Genomic DNA, 21090 nt, shown 5'->3' with positions numbered 1-21090 from the left:
GTCCCCGCCCAATAGTGTTCTCCCCCCCGTCCCATAGTGTTCTCCCCCCCGTCCCATAGTGTTCTCCCCCCCGTCCCATAGAGTTCTCCCTCCCCGTCCCATAGAGTTCTCCCTACCCGTCCCATAGAGTTCTCCCTACCCGTCCCATAGAGTTCTCCCTACCCGTCCCATAGTGTTCTTCCCCCCGTCCCATAGTGTTCTTCCCCCCGTCCCATAGTGTTCTTCCCCCCGTCCCATAGTGTTCTTCCCCCCGTCCCATAGTGTTCTTCCTCCCCGTCCCATAGTGTTCTTCCTCCCCGTCCCATAGTGTTCTTCCCCCCTGTCCCATAGTGTTCTTCCCCCCTGTCCCATAGTGTTCTTCCCCCCTGTCCCATAGTGTTCTTCCCCCCTGTCCCATAGTGTTCTTCCCCCCTGTCCCATAGTGTTCTTCCCCCCTGTCCCATAGTGTTCTTCCCCCCTGTCCCATAGTGTTCTTCCCCCCTGTCCATTGTGATATATAATCATCTGAATTGTTAATGCAAGCATGTCTGTTAAAATATGCACTACAAAAAAAATCATAATATATACACACACACATCCCACAGATCCTTGCACTACATACTGGATATCCCAATTTCTTACATGCTGCGTGCTGGATCCAGGTCATCCACATACACTCCCACAGGATGTAGTCAAACCATTTACAAATGAATTCCACCGGATGCCTGCCTGCTGCCAAAAATGTATTTAACCCCTTAAGGACACATGACGTGTGACATGTCATGAATCCTTTTTATTCCAGAGGTTTGGTCCTTAAGGGGTTAAGGAGCTTCGAGTTAGCTTCACTGAGCTAGACCATTTATTTGCAGATTGAAGGAGGGTGCCAGGGCACTCCTGGCACCATAACCACTACAGTGGGCTATGTTATTTGGAGAGTTCCTTTTAGTGTAGTCTACACATACACACACACACACACATTACCTTCGAGAAGAGCATGCATCCGCAACAATGTGGACATCAAAACCCTTATCCAAAAGGTCCAGTGTGGTACTCTGAAAAGAGAGACAAGTTCTATGACCATTTTGGCAGCTGATTAATGCTGATAATATACAGATGATTTATCTTTAAGTTAACAAAGGGCTTGAAGTGCAAATGGGGACCAAAGGCCTATATATATTTAGATAGATTGGGAAAGGAGCAGAGGAAAGGTATTGAAAGATGTAGGAATTGTATAACCCTGACAGCAGACACATCAGGTTTTGTAAAGTTTTGGCAGCTTAGGCATGTACCATAATATAAAACAGTCCATCCTCTTTATCCTACTCTCTGTCCTGACAGTGGCTTAAAGCTGCAACAGTGTTTACAAATCATTGCAGTTCTGACACAGCCCCTCAGAGCTCAGTTCAGTGCCAACTACCTCAATTTTGACCATATTTTGCTTGTACCCTTGTGCAGACTACACAAACAATTCAGAATTAAAGGGATTTTCCAGCGCCAGGAAAACATTATTTTCCTGGCACTGCAGGACCCTCTACTTCCCACCCCCCATCCCAAGTTGCTGAAGGGGTTAAACAACCTTCAGTGACTTACCGGAGTCCAGTGCCGATGCCCCTCAGTGGTGGGTCAGACTCCGCTTACGCTCCTCCCCCGCCGACGTCAGCCAGTGGGGGAGACCTAATGTGCATGCACGGCAATTATACAATGCTTTCCTATGGGGATTTTGGCAACGCTGGAGGTCCTCACATAGCGTCCAGCGTATTTTTATAACACTTTTTGAGTTCTATGAACATGGAAGTCTCCTCTAGTGGCTGTCTAGCAGACATCCACTAGAGGAGGACTTAACCCTGCAATGTAAATATTGCAGTTTATGAAAAAAGCTATAATTACACTTGCAGGGTTAAGGGTAGTGGGAGTTGGCACCCAGACCACTCCAATGGGCAGAAGTGGTCTGGGTGCCTGGAGTATCCCTTTAAAAAAATTGAATGTGGGACTGAACATACATGCACATGTCACAGCTCTGCTGCTTGTTGCACACAGTATTCAGACATGAGACTGAGTTCAGGCCAAACAGTCAGGCCTCAACTCAAGTGTAATGTCACACTGCATTCAGGAAGTATTCAGATCGCTTTCATTTATTAAAATGTCTTTATTTTGCAACCTTATACTACAATTTACTTACTTTTATTTTTTTTACAATCTTTATTTTAAGTTTTACATTTTTCGGTACTAAACAAGGGTATACAAGCAAGAACAGTACACATCATTGTTTCGTTAGAGATAAGTATCAACTCAAGAGCATAGTGAACTAAATTGTAACAGGCTGTTTTGTAAGCCAGCCATGTTCCAGTCCCTAAATGCATTGGCAGCATGTTACTGTTACACCATCATACTGTGGACCTCTTTTTCAGCTATATCTACTTCCTTCCCCTCCCAGCAAACCTTACTCCATGTTTGCAGGGTGCAATGAACCCTGAAGTGGTAGCTATGGGTTCGTATGATTTGAGCCGAACGGTTGAGAGCCAGGGTGATTATAGCTCGCCGTTCGGTACTTCTGGTCGGTAGTTAAATCCCAAAGAAACGAAATCCAGCTTTTCCCAAGTAGCAATCAGGTACCCAAACACCAGCCGAAACATGATGAAGGGTGTAACAAGACTGAAGTTTATTGAGACCACACAGGCTTTTATGGAGGTCCCCTTGCAGGAGAACCTCCCACAGTACACAAACCAAATAGCCAATCATAAGGTATAGTTACACTTAAACACTCCCTGTCTCCGCCTGTGAGATAATGAGATAAGTTAAGGAATAACCCATATCACCTGCGTACCAACCGCACGGAGCATGCCTTTGCTGCGACAGCACACCGGCCCACCTTTAAGGACTTCTCCATGCCAATCTGAGGCCGTGAGGCCGTATATACCGACACCAACCGTCATGGGCAGGTTCAGAGACGCTAACTGCAGATTCTTCACTACAGTCTTTATGCTTTCCGTACCATGTGGGGACCACCGAGTGCTTGAGGACTTATATTGCATGTAACTGATGACTAGTGATGTACCGAACAGTTCGCCGGCGAATAGTTCCTGGCGAACATAGCGTGTTCGTGTTCGCCACGGTGGGCGAACATATGCGCGGTTCGATCCGCCCCCTATTCGTCATCATTGAGTAAACTTTGACCCTGTGCCTCACAGTCAGCAGACACATTCCAGCCAATCAGCAGCACACCATCCCTAGCAGACCCTCCCACCTACTGGACAGCATCCATTTTAGATTCATTCATAAGCTGCATTCATTTTTTTTTCAGTGCATACAAATGTTACAAGCAGATACTCCCCCCAGACACTCTGTATTACTGCAGATACTCCCCCCAGACACTGTATTACTGCAGATACTCCCCCCAGACACTCTGTGTTACTGCAGATACTCCCTCCAGACACTGTGTTACTGCAGATACTCCCTCCAGACACTCTGTGTTACTGCAGATACTCCCTCCAGAAACTCTGTGTTACTGCAGATACTCAATCCAGACACCCTATGTTACTGCAGATACTCAATCCAGACACCCTGTGTTACTGCAGATACTCCTTCCAGACACCCCGTGTTACTGCAGATACTCCCCCCAGACACCCTGTGTTACTGCAGATACTCCCCCCAGACACCCTGTGTTACTGCAGATACTCCCCCCAGACACCCTGTGTTACTGCAGAGACTCCCTCCAGGCACCCTGTGTTACTGCAGAGACTCCCCCAGACACCCTGTGTTACTGCAGATACTCCCTCCAGACACCCTGTGTTACTGCAGATACTCCCTCCAGACACCCTGTGTTACTGCAGATACTCCCCCCAGACACCCAGTGTTACTGCAGATACTCAATCCAGACACCCTGTGTTACTGCAGATACTCCTTCCAGACACCCTGTGTTACTGCAGATACTCCCCCCAGACACCCTGTGTTACTGCAGATACTCCCCCCAGACACCCTGTGTTACTGCAGAGACTCCCTCCAGGGGTAGCTTTTTACCTCTAAAAAAATCAATCAAAGAGAGCGCAAGGATTAGCTATAACAGAAAACAATAAATGCAAATGACAGTTTGCAAATAAAATAGAATAAAATAAATCAGCTGCTAAAACACATAAAAAAAAAAGAAAGAAAACAAACTTTCCCATGTTTTTTTTTAAATCAGAATTGTAAACCACAGTGTCAGCGCTTAGTAAGTCCTCCCCTGTGAGATATTCACCAGGGTGTTACCAATCAAATTTGAATAATCCGTGTTCCTAAATGAGTATCAATGTAACTGCATAGACATCAGCAGTGATGCAGAGTGAAATCTTTTAACTGTGTCCATTTCTGTATTGTAACACAATGTTTGATGAATATACCTTGAGATTAAGGAAACAATAATATAGGGTAACACTGTAGATTTAAATATAGTTATGTTAACTATACATAAACTGGAAAAGTTATGCCTTATTCATGATAACTCAATAAAAAATATAAATTGAAAAAAAAAAAAGAGGATTTGAAAAACACTTCTTATCACATCACTTCAAGACCCACCACAATAGTAACCCAGCCCTACTTACATATTGTGGTATTAAGGAAGTATGCGTACCTTGGAGAGGAGGAGAATTAAATAAGAAATTAATGTACCAAGTGATGTACTGGATTTTTTATTTAAGAACCCTAGCCCCTTCAGGGCTCAATGCAATGAATTAGAGTTGGTAAATATTTTGTAACATCATGCCCCTACCTCATACGACATTGGTTGCCATAATCTAATATTATTCCACTACTCCAACAAACACATAGCATGGATATCTATTTGATTTTTTATGCCCCTTTGCAGATTTACTTAGACACACAATATCTCTTCATTTATTGGTACCCTTACCCTTTCCACCATATACAGGTTTCGACCAGAAGGGGGCATTATATAAATAAGACCGCTCCTGAGGGAATGTAAGACACAGTGTGTGGATTTAAAGGGACACTCCAGGCACCCAGACCACTTCTGCCCTTGGAGTGGTCTGGGTCCCAACTCCCACTACCCTTAACCCTGCAAGTGTAATTATTGCAGTTTTTTATAAACTGCAATAATTACCTTGCAGGGTTAACTTCACTTCTAGTGGCTGTCTACTAGACAGCCACTAGAGGGCACTTCCTGATTTATAGCAAAGATTTTCTTTGCTAGAGCGTCGCTGGACGTCCTCACGCTGTGTGAGGACCTCCAGCGTCGCTCAATTCCCCATAGGAAAGCATTGAGCGATGGGTGGGGGCCCTTAACAAGAATAAGGTGGGAGACCCAATGTCCTCCCCCCTGGTCCCCACCCCTGAGCGGTGGGTGGGGGCCCTAAATACAAATTGGGGGGGGACCTAATGTCCTCCCCACTGGCCCCCACCCCTGAGCGGTGCGTGGGGGCCCCAAATACAAATTGGGGGGGACCTAATGACCTGCCCCCTGGCCCCCTCCCCCCAGGTGACTAGGGGTTCCCAAACCCCTAGTCACCCCCTCCCCAAAAAATAAACTCCTACCTACCCCCCTCACCCTAAAAATAATGAGGGGGGACCTTTAACTAAGTACCTGTAAAAATAAAAATAAACTCAATGTTCAATGTTTTCTTTCTTCTAAAATCTTCATTTTTCAGCCCCAAAAAAGGCCAAATAAAAAGAGTGCTCTGTGTAATTTTACACAGCATGGGAAAGTTCTTTGGAATTTTCCCACGCTGTGTAATTTGACTCATAACTCTGATTGATGGATTAAGTAACCAGAGTGTTATGAGTAAAATTACACAGTGTGGGAAAATTCCAGAACTTTCCCATGCTGTGTAAAATGACACAGAGCACTCTGATTGGTGGATTTCAAACCAACCAACCAGAGTGCTGTGACAGGTAAATGTAGAGGCTTGAAAAAAAATGGAAGAATGAGACAGCGCTTACTTAACTTATAGGCAGCAACCTTAAAAGGAATCCCTCAAACCCTTTAAAATAAGACAAGAAAAACAATAAAAAAAGGATTTCTTTAGGTACAGGAAACTTCCAAAGATGTATTTCAGAGGTTTTACATAAAACCAATAAAAGGTGAATAAGATAATACGATAAATAAAGGTGAATAAGATAATACTAAAAAGCCAAGGTAAAATAGATTATGTGTCTATAAAAAAGGTAATTGGCACAATAAAATGACCAAAAATACTTTAATATATATAAAAGAACACGATATTAGATATCCATAACGCGTTTCGTCAAAAATACTTTTTGGAAGTTTCCTGTACCTAAAGAAATCCTTAGGTGGGGATAAATCCACCCACGCTGTCATCACAGAGCAGTTGGTCTGCTCTTGTCTTGTAAGTACATTCTTTTATTCTTTTATCAATATTACCATACAGTGAGCACTATTGGTTGTCTCTTTTTATCCGAGAATTGGACAACAGTGACGGAGAGGAATCCATTTATATCCCACAAGCGGGGATTAAACCGCTGTATGCGCTTCACCCCAGAGCTGGTTATTAGCTCTGGCAAAAGTGAGTTTTATATTATTACTCCTTTACGTCTACATTTGAATTTTACATACTGCACCATTGGTTGTCCTTCCCTCTTTTTATCTTTCATATAAAGTGGATCCACTGCAATAGTAGAAGACCTCATCACTAAAGACCATTTGTAAGGATAATATATTTGGACTTTTGCCTTTTAAATGTAGAGGCTTACCTGTCAGTCTCTTCATATACCTGTCAGAGCACTCTGAATGGATAGCTTAAACCCACCAATTAGAGTGCTCTAAACCTAGTGTTTGGCGCTCTTTTTTTTTTTTTAATTTTTATTGCGTCGGTTATTATGGATTTTTATTTGCCCTTTTTTGGGGCTGAAAAAATAAGATTTTAGAAGAAAGAAAACATCAAATGGTAAGTTTATTTTTACAGGTACTTAGTTAAAGGTCCCCCCTCATTTTTAGGGTGAGGGGAGTAGGTAGGGGTTTATTTTTGGGGGGGAGGGGGTGACTAAAGGTTTGGGGACCCCTAGTCACCTGGGGGGGTGTTAAATTTGTATTTAGGGCCCCCACCCACCGCTCAGGGGTGGGGACCAGGGGGGAGGATATTAGGTCCCCCCCCTTATTCTTGTTTAGGGCCCCCACCCACTGCTCAGGGGTGGGGGCCAGGGGGAGGACATTAGGTCCCCCCCAGTTTGTATTTAGGGCCCCCCCCCCACCGCTTAGGTGTGGAGGCCAGGGGGGAGGACAATAGGTCCCCCCCAATTTGTATTTAGGGTCCCCACCCAACGCTCAGGTGTGGGGGCCAGGGGGGCATTAGGTCCCCCCCTTATTCTTGTTTAGTGACCCCCACCCGCCGCTCAGGGGTGGGTGCCAGGGGGAGGACAATAGGTCTCCCCCCCCAATTTTTATTAAGGCCCCCCTCCTCCTCTCAGGGGTGGGGGCCGGTGGGGAGGACAATAGGTCCTCCCCCCTTTTTTACTTTAGGGCCACAGGCTGCTCACTGTTTAATAGACATGCCACAGGCTGGTCACTGTTTAATAGACATGCCTCTACTCGCAGTATAGCGAGTAGGGGCAAAATTGACTAATACCAAGTAATTTTTACTTAGTATTAGTAAATTTGGCTGAAAGACCAATTTAGGTCTTTCAGCCTTTTGGTAGATAACTCCATAATACTGTGGGAATTAGGGAGTTATCTACCAAGCGGCTGCAAGAAAAGTCCCGAAATGCCGGAGTTCCGAAGTTGCCGAAGTCCCGAATTTCAGAATGCCGAACCCAGACGAATATTTTCCCCATGCACATGCTTCCAAATCCGAATCACTTCTCATGAATATGTTCTCAGATGAGTAGCGGCAGTCTTGTCAACTTATCCCCAAGTTTGTTAATGGCCAGTGGACCCAAGTCGACCAAGGACTCCGGTCTTTCCACACGATCCATGTGTACGGTGCGCCTGAAGACCGGGATGTGGATCTTCCCTAGTCTTGTTACCCAAGCACGGCAGTGAACCTTTGCTCTATGAAGGCCTTTAGGATCTCCTGTCACCTTGACATGGGAAAAACTATCATCGCAGTTTGTACGCAATAGTCTGCATAACCTAAACAGAGTGCGATTGCATGCTTGATATAGCGTTGAGTATAGCAAAACCTGCACTCCTGCACGGAGGCTCATCCGGAGTGCATCCAAAAGGAATGGTATAGGGTTACCAACAAAATGGGTCAATCCTGGGAGCTGAACCCAAGATGGCCAGTTCACACAGCCCCTATACTGTCCCATAAAGTCTCCGGGGTGTGTGTAAACAAGCAGGAGATCTCCCCCAGTAGTACCTCAGAGTATTTCTCACGTGGGACACAGTGGCCCGGATCCAGTAGATCCATTATAGGAGGTGAAATGGAGGGATCCAGTCTAAACATGTATACCCTGCACAATCAGGCAGCCCTCTATAACAAAATCGGTAGCCCGGTCGTTCGATCTAGAGGGGGGATACTCTCCCATTGTCCAGTTGGTATTAAGCATCGTCTCCCTTGCTTACCGGTGAGGTACTATACCTCTGTACCAGAGCTGAAGCTTCAATGGTAACCTCGGTATGAGGTACAGACCTCCATATTGAATGGAATGCAGGAGGGACACGCCCCTCTATGCAGCCTCTATACAAGCCTGTGTGCTGAAGAATGGATGACACCGTAGTGAGTCGAGTGTATGAGAGAGAGAGACACATTCTCTAATAATGTAACCGAACTCCGTGTCAGCATCCGGCTGATAGCCTGAGCGGGCCACACCGGTTAATAGCAAAAATTAGAGTCGACATCCATGTACGGATTCTTCTATGAGAGTGTGACAACCTCAAAACATGTCCTCTGTATCCCTCTCAGAATCGGGCTGAGGTTGAGGGATCAGTGTCTGGATCCGTATATGAGGGGGCTTCGCTCTCTACTTGTGTAAATAACATTATCAGTCACGGGCCGAGGCGATGGAAGGCCGCACCCTCTTGTAATCCAAACTAAAGTCCCTATCAGACTCAGGGTGACCAACTGCGGGGGTTCACCATTACATGATATCAGAGTACAACTGAGGTCCTGAGGGGGGTCCCTCTCTGACCACGAGACCCCTCTCTGAATCACTCCCCTGAGGGGTGGGATCAACTGGTACTAAACCAGACTGATGGTAGACAACCTCGGGTCGTGATGCGAGAATGTAACCTCTGGAAACAATGATGGAATCTATAACGGACCACCTGGATCCCGTGCATGCGGGGTCCAGGATGACCGTAGGTAGTCTGAGGAAAGCTGGAGACGTTCTCCGCGATCCACGAGAGCCCGGGAAGTCGGAGGAGGTCAAGTCAGGCCTCTCGACGACCCGAGCTATAGGAGAAGGGAAGACATGAAAACAAGAAACGATAAAGTAAATAAAGGTAAATACGTACCTCGGAGAGAAGGGAAATACTAGATCGGAAAAGCAAGTCAAGTAAACCCCTGAAATGGGCCAGGGGTTAAACATGACGCAGGAATAACTACCAATACCTAAGATGGATACTGGAAGGCAGCTAAATGGTTTGTTGCTAAGGACACGGAAACGCTTTGCTCCCCTGTTGGTGTCTGAGCACTGGTCCTCATGGTGGTGGTACTCCTTTAAATACCAGGATGGATGAGTAGGCCCTGTTGTGATTAGAAACGGTGACCTTGCCTATTGAACAGGCTAGTTGACAGTCGAAATTTAACAACTGAGCCACCTCAGGGCAGCCCTGTGTGAAGATTCTCCTTGGAGATGTGCCGCCGTTGGGCTGGTGTAAAGCGTGGTTACGTGCCCGGGAATCGTCATAAAAACCTTGCCCAGTGCATGAGGTTTAGGGCCTTCACCCTTCCAATCCTACTGAGGTGCCCGTATACTGGAGTCCTCCTGGATAGTATGGCGGCAGTGCTTGCCTGGACACCCTTCATGTCAATAGTGGGTACAGGGCTTCCTCAGTGATATACTCCCAGGCCTGCAGCTAAAGGGAATTTCGGGCACAGGTAGCAGTTCAGCCAGACACACACACACACAGCCATACAGACAGCAATCCATTCAGCCATACACACACACAGCCATACAGACAGCCATACAAATAGCCATGCACACAGACAGCCATACAGACAGCCATGGACACACACTGCCATACAGACAGCCATGGGGACACACTGCCATACAGACAGCCATGGACACACACTGCCATACAGACAGCCATGGACACACACTGCCATACAGACAGCCATGGACACACACTGCCATACAGACAGCCATGGACACACACTGCCATACAGACAGCCATGGACACACACTGCCATACAGACAGCCATGGACACACACAGCCATACAGACAGCCATGGACACACACAGCCATACAGACAGCCATGGACACACACTGCCATACAGACAGCCATGGACACACACTGCCATACAGACAGCCATGGACACACACTGCCATACAGACAGCCATGGACACACACAGCCATACAGACAGCCATGGACACACATAGCCATACAGACAGCCAGGGACAAACATAGCCATACAGAAAGCCATGAACACAGACAGCCATGGATACAGACACCCATGCACACACCCCAGGGGGTGTTTTATAGGGGCTTTATGCTGCGTTTGATGCCACCATTTGTTTAGACGGTTCTTTTCCTTTTTTTCGCCCTTCACGTACCGCTCGGTTGTTGTTGGCATTGGCGGGGAGTATAGGTCTTTTCGGTTCATTTCAGTCGGTACACGGCGACTTCAGGCGCCGTCATGGCAGGCGCTTTTCTCCAAGACATCGTACACTTTCCTGCCGGTTTACGAGGAGCTATCTTCGCAAAGTTTAGGCTGGTACGGCGGATCATGTTTCTTTGGGCTTTGCTGTCTGAGCATTAAAACAGCAAATATGAAGCCTCCTGACAAGTTCTAAAATTGTAGATTATACTAGCTTTAGTGTAACAATAATCTTAATTTTATTACTGACAGGAGGCTAATATTTTCCTCCCAGTTTCTCCCTCCCCTTGTTTGTTTGTTGGTTTGACTGACCTTTTGTTTATTCACCTAGTCTCCTGGGCCAGGTTTGTTAATCTGGGGGAGTTGGGGTTTATCTGGGATACAGAGTAGTAATGGAACCAGCGCTTATTATACAGTAGTTTTTAAAACAGTATCCGATTTGTTAATTTATCAGCTGCTAAACAGTCAAATAATTCCTCTTTATCAGCATGTGAAACAACAATAAAACCAGAATGTAGCGCTTATGTGACAAAAAAATTGTTATTCACCTTTTAGAATTTTGGAGCAATAATCCACTATCAAATCGGTTCAAAACCTAAGAAAGATAACCATACATAGTGTAAAATTGTATAACGTATTTGTGGTTAATAGTGGTGTAATTGGCACACTCACAAACAAAGAGCTATGAACCCAGCTCTGGTATGAATGGCTTCTGGGTCCGTACAGGCGACCCACCCCTATTCGTGTTGTAAAACAGGAGGTCTGGAAAATATTAAAAGTACACCCAATTGCGCAGTATTGTTTAAAATGTTTCAAAGAAAATTATGTACTTGTCCCAAGTAAATACTCACAAGTCAGGAGTCAGGATATACTGACTCACTTTTACAGCGTTGTGCAGATTAGGGACTGCACTCCCTGATGAATAATGCTGGGAACCAGGATCCGTAAAAACAAATCGATTTATTACAAAAGTATAATATATAACAAATAAATAAAATAGCTGCAATGAGCTCTAAAAACAATCCGGGACGCGATTCGCCACAGCAAGCGTGGCATCTTCAATACGGCCAGTATTTTATGATAGGGATTCAGGTTTTTCTCAGTATCTGGGATATTAGAAGGTCAGTATTGACGATGGGGATTCAGGTTTTTCTCAGTACATTTCATTCGCTAATCAGTGTTTTCAGCTTAATGGTTCGGCTACAGTTCTTAGAGCCGTCTATTTTACAGGATAAAGGTCAAGGCTTCATCCACTGGTTCCACGTTTTCAATTTCGGATGGCATTCATTGTTATGTTATGTTTGTTTCTTCTGTTATTGTATTGGTGGTGTATTGTTCGTGTACTTTATTTTGTCGCAGCGTGAAAGAGGAAATAGTTGCTTGGGAGGAGCCTTTTATGGGTTCCTTACTTTTTTTGTCTTTGGTGTTTTTATCTCTATGTTAATGCACTGCTGTGGAGTTCTAGTAAAGAGAGACTTAAGCAAATATTCACCTCCTGTCATTAATAAAATTAAGATTATAGTTACACTAAAGCTAGTATAATCTACAATTAGACAACAAATGAGAAAAAGCCAAAAATCAAGGATACCAGAAATCAGGGAAGTCAGAACAAAGCGAAAGTCAAATACCAAAATATCAAGATCAGGAACGCACTCTCGGATTACCATCAGGAAGAACCATAACAGGACAATGAGAGAATGTAAAAATAAGTTTAAATAACCCTCCTGTTATTCCGATTGACTGTAATCGGCTCTTGACCCCAAAACATGCGTGTGATGTCATGCGCATGCCGACGTCATCCTCAACGTGGGTGGCCATGGGGCTATAAAGTGGCATAGATACGCAGTGGGCAGCGGCCCTAGACATGCTGGGTTTATCAGGTTTATGGGCGCATGGTTGTAGATGGGCACAACTATTCCTGTCAGGACGGTAAATAACACTGAATTGATCGAGTGGAAGAAGGCCCTCGGTATGGCTTGGAAGAAGTATAGGAGCTGCGGTAGCAAGTTCAATTTAAGGGAGTTGATTCTGCTGAACCATGAAATTCAGAATTTATCCCACTTGTTCATGTCAGAGCGTAACGTTTGGAGGATTCGTAAGAAGTTGTCTTGGTATAGTTTGACTAGTCTTTGGAGAGCCATATGCCAAGATACTTTATCCGTGCTTCACACCATTTAAGGATAAATTCTCTGCTCAAGTAAGGCTTCTGTGACCGTAAGTGTGACTGGGCAGGCTTCTGACTTAACAGAAACAAGTATAAGTGCTAAATAACAAATAGGCAGCAACCCTATAAGGGAATGCCTCAAACACCCTTAACCCCTTAAGGACACATGACATGTCTGACACGTCATGATTCCCTTTTATTCCAGAAGTTTGGTCCTTAAGGGGTTAAAGAAATAATGAGAGCAAAAAGAATAAAGAGAAAGGGCTGCGCCAAAGAAAATCAATATATGAATTATAAATAGTCCAAATAGAAAAATAATCTTATCTAAAAATGGTCTTATAGAAGACGCAGAGTCTGTAGATATTTGGTCAGGAACGGATGTCCTTGCTGTTCTCCTTTGTGTAAATCAACTTGTATATAGGAGATAGAAAAAATAGAGAACAAAAAATAGTGCAATAAGTCTAATTAAAAAATAGATAAAATGAATAAAAGCTGGTATAAAACTCACATGTACAAGAGCTATAACTCGCTCTAGTGTAGAAGGCGTACAGCGGTACAATCCCCGCTTATGGGATATAGGGAAAATTTCCTCTGTCAATGATGTATTCCACGCTCAAAGATAAAAGAGAGACAACCGGGGGGCGGAGCCTAGCAGCCAAGCAGCCCAGACGTGTTTGACACAAGCTCCTACGTCTGGAGACAAAAATTGGGGTGCCTTACTCGAACCCGCATACACAGATCACTGTCCCCACAGCTAATAACCAGGAGAAGAAGCTGCACCTGGTGGTAACTTTTTGGGGAGTCTGGGACACTGGATCGCCTCACTGGGGACTTGAGGCCTACACGCGGCTGGGCAACGAGGAAGCGGCCGATCCTCGGGCTCCTACACTAACGCTGTAACCCCGGTTAATCACTCCCACCCCCCTTTGGACCGGCGGGGGTTATCCCGGTCCCCATTGGACTGTACTAATCGACTGACACCGCACCTAACCATATAGCAGAACCTGGGCCTAGCCGCACTCACCAAAGTGATGATGGAACACTGGCCTACAGAGACTGCAAGCGAGCACACTGCAACCCTCTACAGCTCAGTAGACCACTTTACGCAGCAGTTAGACAGGCACTTCCAACGACTGATGAAACACTGCACAGCCTTACCTGCACAAGCTTGGGTAGAAGGGCAGAAAGGAGCGAGCCGGAGGGCACGGAGGACCCCCTCGGGCCAAGCTGCACGAAAAACGACCAAACCTCCCGTTACTGGCCTATCTGGGCCTCCGCTGCGGCCAGAGGCTGTCTGCCAAGACCCCCCGTCACTCCCACAGGGAGAGGGACCCGGCCTCTCGAGGAAACTGGGTCCGTGGAACGAAGATGTCGGCTTTCAACCTGACCCAGGGCTGGAGGGTGGACCTACCTCGCCCCCACCGAACCACACACGCTGCTCCAAGCCCTACTCCATATGACACCGACCACAAGCGGAAGAAAAACACACGACTAAGCCGCAACGGTGAAACAACCGGTAAATTCCTTACCGCCATCAAGAACTTTATGCACGTGGGTATCGGCTGAGATAGGAGGGGTCGTCGGGTGCACACCACTGTACTCCACTACTATGGCACCGAACCCCTGCAAGTTCCAATGGACTGTCTCTGGCAACAGGATTCCCTTAATGGACTGACCTAATGCCTACCGGCCTTCCCAAGTCCCGCACTCACTCTGATTTCCATCCGGTTGATCTCACCTTACCCTCTCCGCAAACACGACATGCCGAAATTTGCACTCAGAACCAGGGAACCGGGAGTGGTAGACGACAGTGACTCATGCTTAAACCCGAAAGGGCACCTAAGTCGCCGGATGGATTGACAGCTACCTTCATGATCATCTACGGGTACCAGGGACTTAACCCAGCATACTGGCTCCGGATTCGCAAAGCCTGATATGTTATTATTATTAAGTCTGTTATCTATTTGTTTTCCCTCATGTATAGCAAGGTACAGCTAGTTACAACTGAAGGTTGGCCCAGTGGTTTTCACCTTAATGCAGTAATTACAAATGCCATGCTGATGTTCTATATAGTACAAACGTGCTTGTCCAAGCTGTTGTGGCCTCATAAGTTTACAAGCTGATGTCTTATTTAGCTTGACCATAATCGCTTAAGAATATGCAGCAAATCCCAATATCCACACCCATCTCACATCCTCATAGCATGTTGTTAACCCTATGTGCACTTAAACATTCATAGGTCTAGATAATGCACACCGTAAGTGCACTCTATTATTCTGTATGATCGGACATACATGAAAAGCCTGCAACACAACTACCTACTTAGAGATGTGTGTGATAGCAGTGTACCTCTGTTGAAGAAGCCAGTTACATGCCTTAACCTAAATTGCATACACCTTTAGGCTGTCAGTTAGAACTGTTAAAGTTTAATCTATTGTTTCACCACTAAATACTGACATGTGTTTGCCATGTCATCTCTTTGCTACATGAGTAGTAATGGAACCAGCGCTTATTATACAGTAGTTTTTAAAACAGTATCCGATTTGTTAATTTATCAGCTGCTAAACAGTCAAATAATTCCTCTTTATCAGCATGTGAAACAACAATAAAACCAGAATGTAGCGCTTATGTGACAAAAAAATTGTTATTCACCTTTTAGAATTTTGGAGCAATAATCCACTATCAAATCGGTTCAAAACCTAAGAAAGATAACCATACATAGTGTAAAATTGTATAACGTATTTGTGGTTAATAGTGGTGTAATTGGCACACTCACAAACAAAGAGCTATGAACCCAGCTCTGGTATGAATGGCTTCTGGGTCCGTACAGGCGACCCACCCCTATTCGTGTTGTAAAACAGGAGGTCTGGAAAATATTAAAAGTACACCCAATTGCGCAGTATTGTTTAAAATGTTTCAAAGAAAATTATGTACTTGTCCCAAGTAAATACTCACAAGTCAGGAGTCAGGATATACTGACTCACTTTTACAGCGTTGTGCAGATTAGGGACTGCACTCCCTGATGAATAATGCTGGGAACCAGGATCCGTAAAAACAAATCGATTTATTACAAAAGTATAATATATAACAAATAAATAAAATAGCTGCAATGAGCTCTAAAAACAATCCGGGACGCGATTCGCCACAGCAAGCGTGGCATCTTCAAACCGGGTATAATCGATGAGTGTCCTAAGGTTCCCTTTACAAGTTTAAATAACTAAAAACGGCGGGCAAACACATCATGCACAATAATCGTCACACGTCAGTACCACCCACAGGTACGACGTGTGCGGTCCAAGTCTCTTTTTGGTATCAGGTAACTTCCACGGTGCTGAAGTAGTTAAGTTCATTATCCTCTTTGTGGCTATGTTGGTAGCTCCTTGTGGCAAGCTGTGTGTATGTCCATCCATTGCTGTTCATCTGACTTCAGGCTAGTCATGTTTTCCTTTTGTTTTTTTTTTAATGCCAGGTTTTTTGTTGTTAAATGTCCGCATTTACTTAATTTGTAGGAGACAGTATCAGCATATAAAAGAGAAAAAATAAAACAGAAGAGCAGTATCAATTGCCTTATCATAGTCAATAAATTCTGTACACCTTAATTCTTAACATTAGTGTGTCCTGTTCCGCGCGGAGTTTCTGTTTCCTGTAACCGGCCGGACTGACAGGAAGTGTGTAACAGATCCTTACAAGTCTCTGGTGGCTGTGAAGCAAGCAAGGGAATTACAGCTTAATCATCTATTCGTTTCATTTTCCTCTGTTCGCATGGTTTAAGTGAATCCACTGTGTAAAGTATAGGGGGATTCGGTAGTAAAACTGTTCGTATGATTCCGTACGAATTCCGTGTGTAAAATATAGGTGGCCGCCATTTCGGGACTTTACACGTGTTTGCGGCCATCTTGCGCACGAACAGCGGTGTTTGTCTGTAACCGCATGGAACTAAAAACGGATACGCAAACAGGCGAACACCGCTGAGTCCTCCAGACCTCCATAAATTCGTACGGAAACTACCGAACGTCCCACCGTTCGGTAGTTATGCTTAATCGTCTATGTGGATTTCAGCGAACCCCGAGATTCGAATGGATGGCAAGATTTTCGTACCTTTTTACCGTGCGAACAGAGACCGACCGCAAGGCCAAAACTCATGGAACTATTTTCGGCTAGTTGGTCTGTGCGGTCGGTCAAAACTTTGGAACTCTGTATCTCCCGAACCATTCATCCGAATGGGCTGATTTTTGGATATAGTGTTCCCCTGAATGAGAGCGGTACCAGTTTTTGGGGTACATCCAGAACTGGGGTAAAATATTGTACGTTATAATTATGTTATGTGGTTATCTGAGGGGAGGAGACGTGGGGGTGTTACCATGTGTATGATTGGTTATTTTCATCCTCCCCCTGGGAGTGTCCTGTGTGTACCTTATCCTAATAAAAAGCAGGCTGGGTGTCCCAGTCCTCAGTTCATCTTGACCCTTCAAAACGTAGCCTCGTCTCGTTCTTGGAAGGGGATTATTTGGGGATGTTATTCTACTCCTGTTACAGCTGAACCTGACTCTCGCTCTGGATATCGTGGATGGGATTACATCAGCTTACTTCTCCACAGCAGCTTGCAGGGAAAAAGGACGTCTTCAACGGCAGATACCCTCTCTCTACCTGGGTAGCCGTTACATTGGTGGCAGCGGCGGGATGGTCCTTTTATCCAAAGAACAAGCACTGAATGAAGTCACAGTATTCCAAGCTGAAAAGACCCACACTAAAGGATTTATTGGAGAATCGTGGTAGGAGTGCCAGCAACAGACCACGGAGGGAGCTGATAGCTGACCTGCTGGAGCTGGACGAGATGGATAGGTCCATGGAGGTAACTGAACCCATGGCACCCATCAGTGAGGACGATGTGATTACTGCAATTGTACAGCGGAGATTAGCTTTGTATCCAGTCACGTCTACAGAACTAATAACCCAACTGTTCTGGGAAGCAAGGGAAGAGATCCAAACCAAGAGGGAACAAGAAATGGAACTGGTAAGAGCGAGACAGCTCACTACACAGACAGTTCCTACCCCGCTACCCACTACTACGGTAAAGAAAATTCCCTTTACTGCATTCAAAACCTTTGTGGAAAATGAAGAGGAAATTGATGGGTATTTGGCTGACTTTGAAAGGCAGTGCTCGCTACATCAAATACCGCCAGAGCAATGGGTCACTATCCTGGCGGGAAAACTGTCAGGAAAAGCTAATGAGGCTTTTCGAGCACTCACTACAGAGGAGATCACGCAGTACCAAAAAGTAAAAGAGGCACTGCTCACCAGGTATGCGGTAACCCCAGAAGCATACCGTCGCCGCTTCCGGGAGTCCAAAAAGAAAGCTGTGGACTCCCACATGGAATGGGCCAACCGACTACAAAGAGTGGCATCACATTGGGTCCAAGGGTGTAAGGCCAACACCGGAGAGGAGGTATTACAGTTGTTCTTAATGGAACATTTCTTCCAAGATTTGGCTGCGGACATACAAGACTGGGTACGAGACCGGCGCCCCGCAAATTTAAATGAGGCGGCTCGGCTGGCCGATGAATACGCCGAGACAAGGAGAGTAAGCCAGGGTACTACACGACAAGCTCATAAGATAGAGCCACGTACCCCAGCAGCTGTCTCACGCCCAGAGTTTCGAGCTCCAGTCCCACCAGGACCACCACGTCCTCAGGGACCTACCAACTACCCCCGGGATTTGTCAAAGGTGACGTGCCATCACTGCAGCAACCTCGGACATATTGCCCGATATTGTCCCCTAAGATCTAATAACAACAACTGGAGACGTACAACTCCTAACACAGAGGCCCCTGCATCACGACCCGCTGCGGCTCACTGTCTGGAAGCCGAAATGGGCCCTGAGGAATGTCTGGGGATTTTGTATGAAGCAGATCCCATACAAGCTGCTTCTCCAGATAACCGACAACATCACCGACAGGAGGTTCGGGTGAATGGACAAATAGCACAAGGCCTAAGAGACACCGGGGCTACCATCACTTTGATCCAAAAACACCTAGTAAAGCCGGAGAATGTGTCTACCCGCACTGTTGCTGTTTGGGTCTCAGGGGGCGCTGTTTTTCGCTTGCCCACTGCCGAGTACACTTAGACTGGGGATTCGGATCAGGAAAAACCACAGTTGGCATTATGGACAACTTGCCTGCCGAGGTCGTATTGGGAAATGACATTGGCCCTTTGACTTCAGCATATTTGCCTACACCTGCTGCCGCTTGTCCCGTAACCACCCGTTCACAGACCCGTGTCGCAGATGATCCTAATACAGGCCGGGAGACCCAGGTAAGCCAAGCACCCACATGTAACCCCAATACGATAAGCAGGCCCATAGCTTGGGACACCCCAGAGGAGTTTGGGAGGGAAACTAGAGAGGACCCCACCCTCCAAAAGTATCGGGAATTAGCTGACAGTAGGGGGGACGGGAACGTTCTCTATGGGATGGGGACAGGTTATACAGACTGACTGAAGGCAGAAAGAGAGGCTGTGTCCCTTCGCAGAAGCGCTAACTAGTGGTACCCAGAAAGTACCGGTTGGAACTTCTTCGAATCGGCCACGACATTCCGTTGGCAGGGCATCTAGGGGGTAACCGCACCACCTTCAGGATTACCCAGACCTTCTTTTGGCCGGGGATCTCGAAGGATGTGCGACGTTACTGCAGTACTTGTGACGTATGCCAACGGGTAGGGAAGAGAGGGGATCACCCTAAAGCTCGACTGTTACCTATGCCTGTGATCGAGGAACCATTTAGCAGGGTGGCAGTCGACCTAGTAGGACCCCTACCTAACCCCAGTCCCTCTGGTAAGAAATACATCCTTACCGTAGTGGACTATGCTACTCGCTACCCGGAAGCCGTCGCTCTGACGAATATCCAGGCTGACACTGTCGCCAGTGCTTTAGTCGGGATATTCACCCGAGTGGGATTTCCTCAGGAAATCTTGTCCGACAGAGGGACCCAGTTTACCGCAGTCCTAACCCAGCAGCTATGGAAGGTCTGTGGTATTAAGCCCCTACTTAGTTCCCCGTACCACCCTCAGACTAACGGTCTCTGTGAACGCTTTAACGGTACCCTAAAGCAATTGCTGCGGACCTTTACAGCGGAATACAGAGACTGGGAACGATTCTTGCCGCACCTCCTGTTCGCGTATCGGGAGGTGCCGCAGGAATCCACAGGGTTCTCTCCCTTTGAACTGCTCTATGGCCGGAGAGTACGAGGCCCTCTCGACCTCATCCGAGAGCACTGGGAGGGAGAGACAGAACATGAAGGTGTCCCCATCGTACCATATGTGCTGGAAATGCGGGACCGTATGAAACAGTTAGCCCGGATGGCACAGGACCATCTCCATGCGGCCCAGGGGCGCCAGAAACGTTGGTACGATCAGGGCGCCCGCCAGAGAACGTTCCAAGTAGGCCAGAAGGTGCTGGTGCTTAGACCTGTCAAAGGGAATAAGCTCTGAACCTCCTGGCAGGGCCCTTACAAAGTGGTAGCACAGGTCTGTGACACCACCTATGTAATTGCCAGCAGCAAAGATGAAAGGATCCAGAAGTCCTTTCACGTAAACTTATTAAAAGAATATCAGGAAAGACCCGAGGATATAGCCGCCATATGTATACCAGCCACTGAAGACCCTGACAGCTTACCCATACCCGACCTATTAGCTAACTCGGAACCTAAAACCCTGCTCAATACTGTACAGCTAGGGGAGCGGTTAACCCCCGCCGAAAAGGGGCAGATCCGACAGCTGCTGACTGAGAAAGGGTTGACGTTTTCCCAAGAGCCCGGGTACACCCCCTTAGCAACTCACTATGTAGAGACCCCAGGACAAACCCCTCTCCGACAAACTCCCTATAGGATCCCTGAGGCAGTAAAAGAGGAGATGAGGAAGGAAATCCAAGAGATGTTAAGACTGGGGGTGATAGAGCCATCTGACAGTCCGTGGGCCTCACCTGTGGTCCTAGTTCCCAAAAAGGATGGAACCACCCGGTTCTGTGTCGATTATCGACGTCTCAATGACAGAACCGTGACAGACGCATATCCCATGCCCCGAGTAGACGAGCTATTAGATCGTATTGCCAGGGGACGTTATCTGACCACCATCGATTTGTGCAAAGGGTATTGGCAGATTCCCCTGGCCAAGGAGGCTATCCCTAAGTCGGCCTTTGTCACCCCATTTGGCTTGTACCAGTTCAAAGTCATGCCATTTGG

The 21090-nt window shown here is 46.3% G+C and overlaps 1 protein-coding gene across 3 annotated transcripts in view; it reads right to left on the bottom strand.

The window, feature by feature from the left end:
* ISOC2 (isochorismatase domain containing 2) overlaps positions 1-21090 on the bottom strand; it is a 250152-nt gene that overhangs the window by 137147 nt on the left and 91915 nt on the right. For all 3 annotated transcript variants that reach the window (XM_063436060.1, XM_063436062.1, XM_063436061.1), the window contains exon 4: positions 961-1031. In XM_063436060.1, coding sequence (XP_063292130.1) covers positions 961-1031 — 71 coding nt within the window. The remainder of the gene's footprint in view (positions 1-960; positions 1032-21090) is intronic.

The sequence above is a fragment of the Pelobates fuscus genome, chromosome 11 (assembly GCF_036172605.1).
Source record: "Pelobates fuscus isolate aPelFus1 chromosome 11, aPelFus1.pri, whole genome shotgun sequence".
In the NCBI taxonomy this organism is placed as follows: domain Eukaryota; kingdom Metazoa; phylum Chordata; class Amphibia; order Anura; family Pelobatidae; genus Pelobates; species Pelobates fuscus.
The sequence above is the reverse complement of the archived record's forward strand: the minus strand, read 5'-3'. Positions and strand labels throughout refer to the sequence as shown.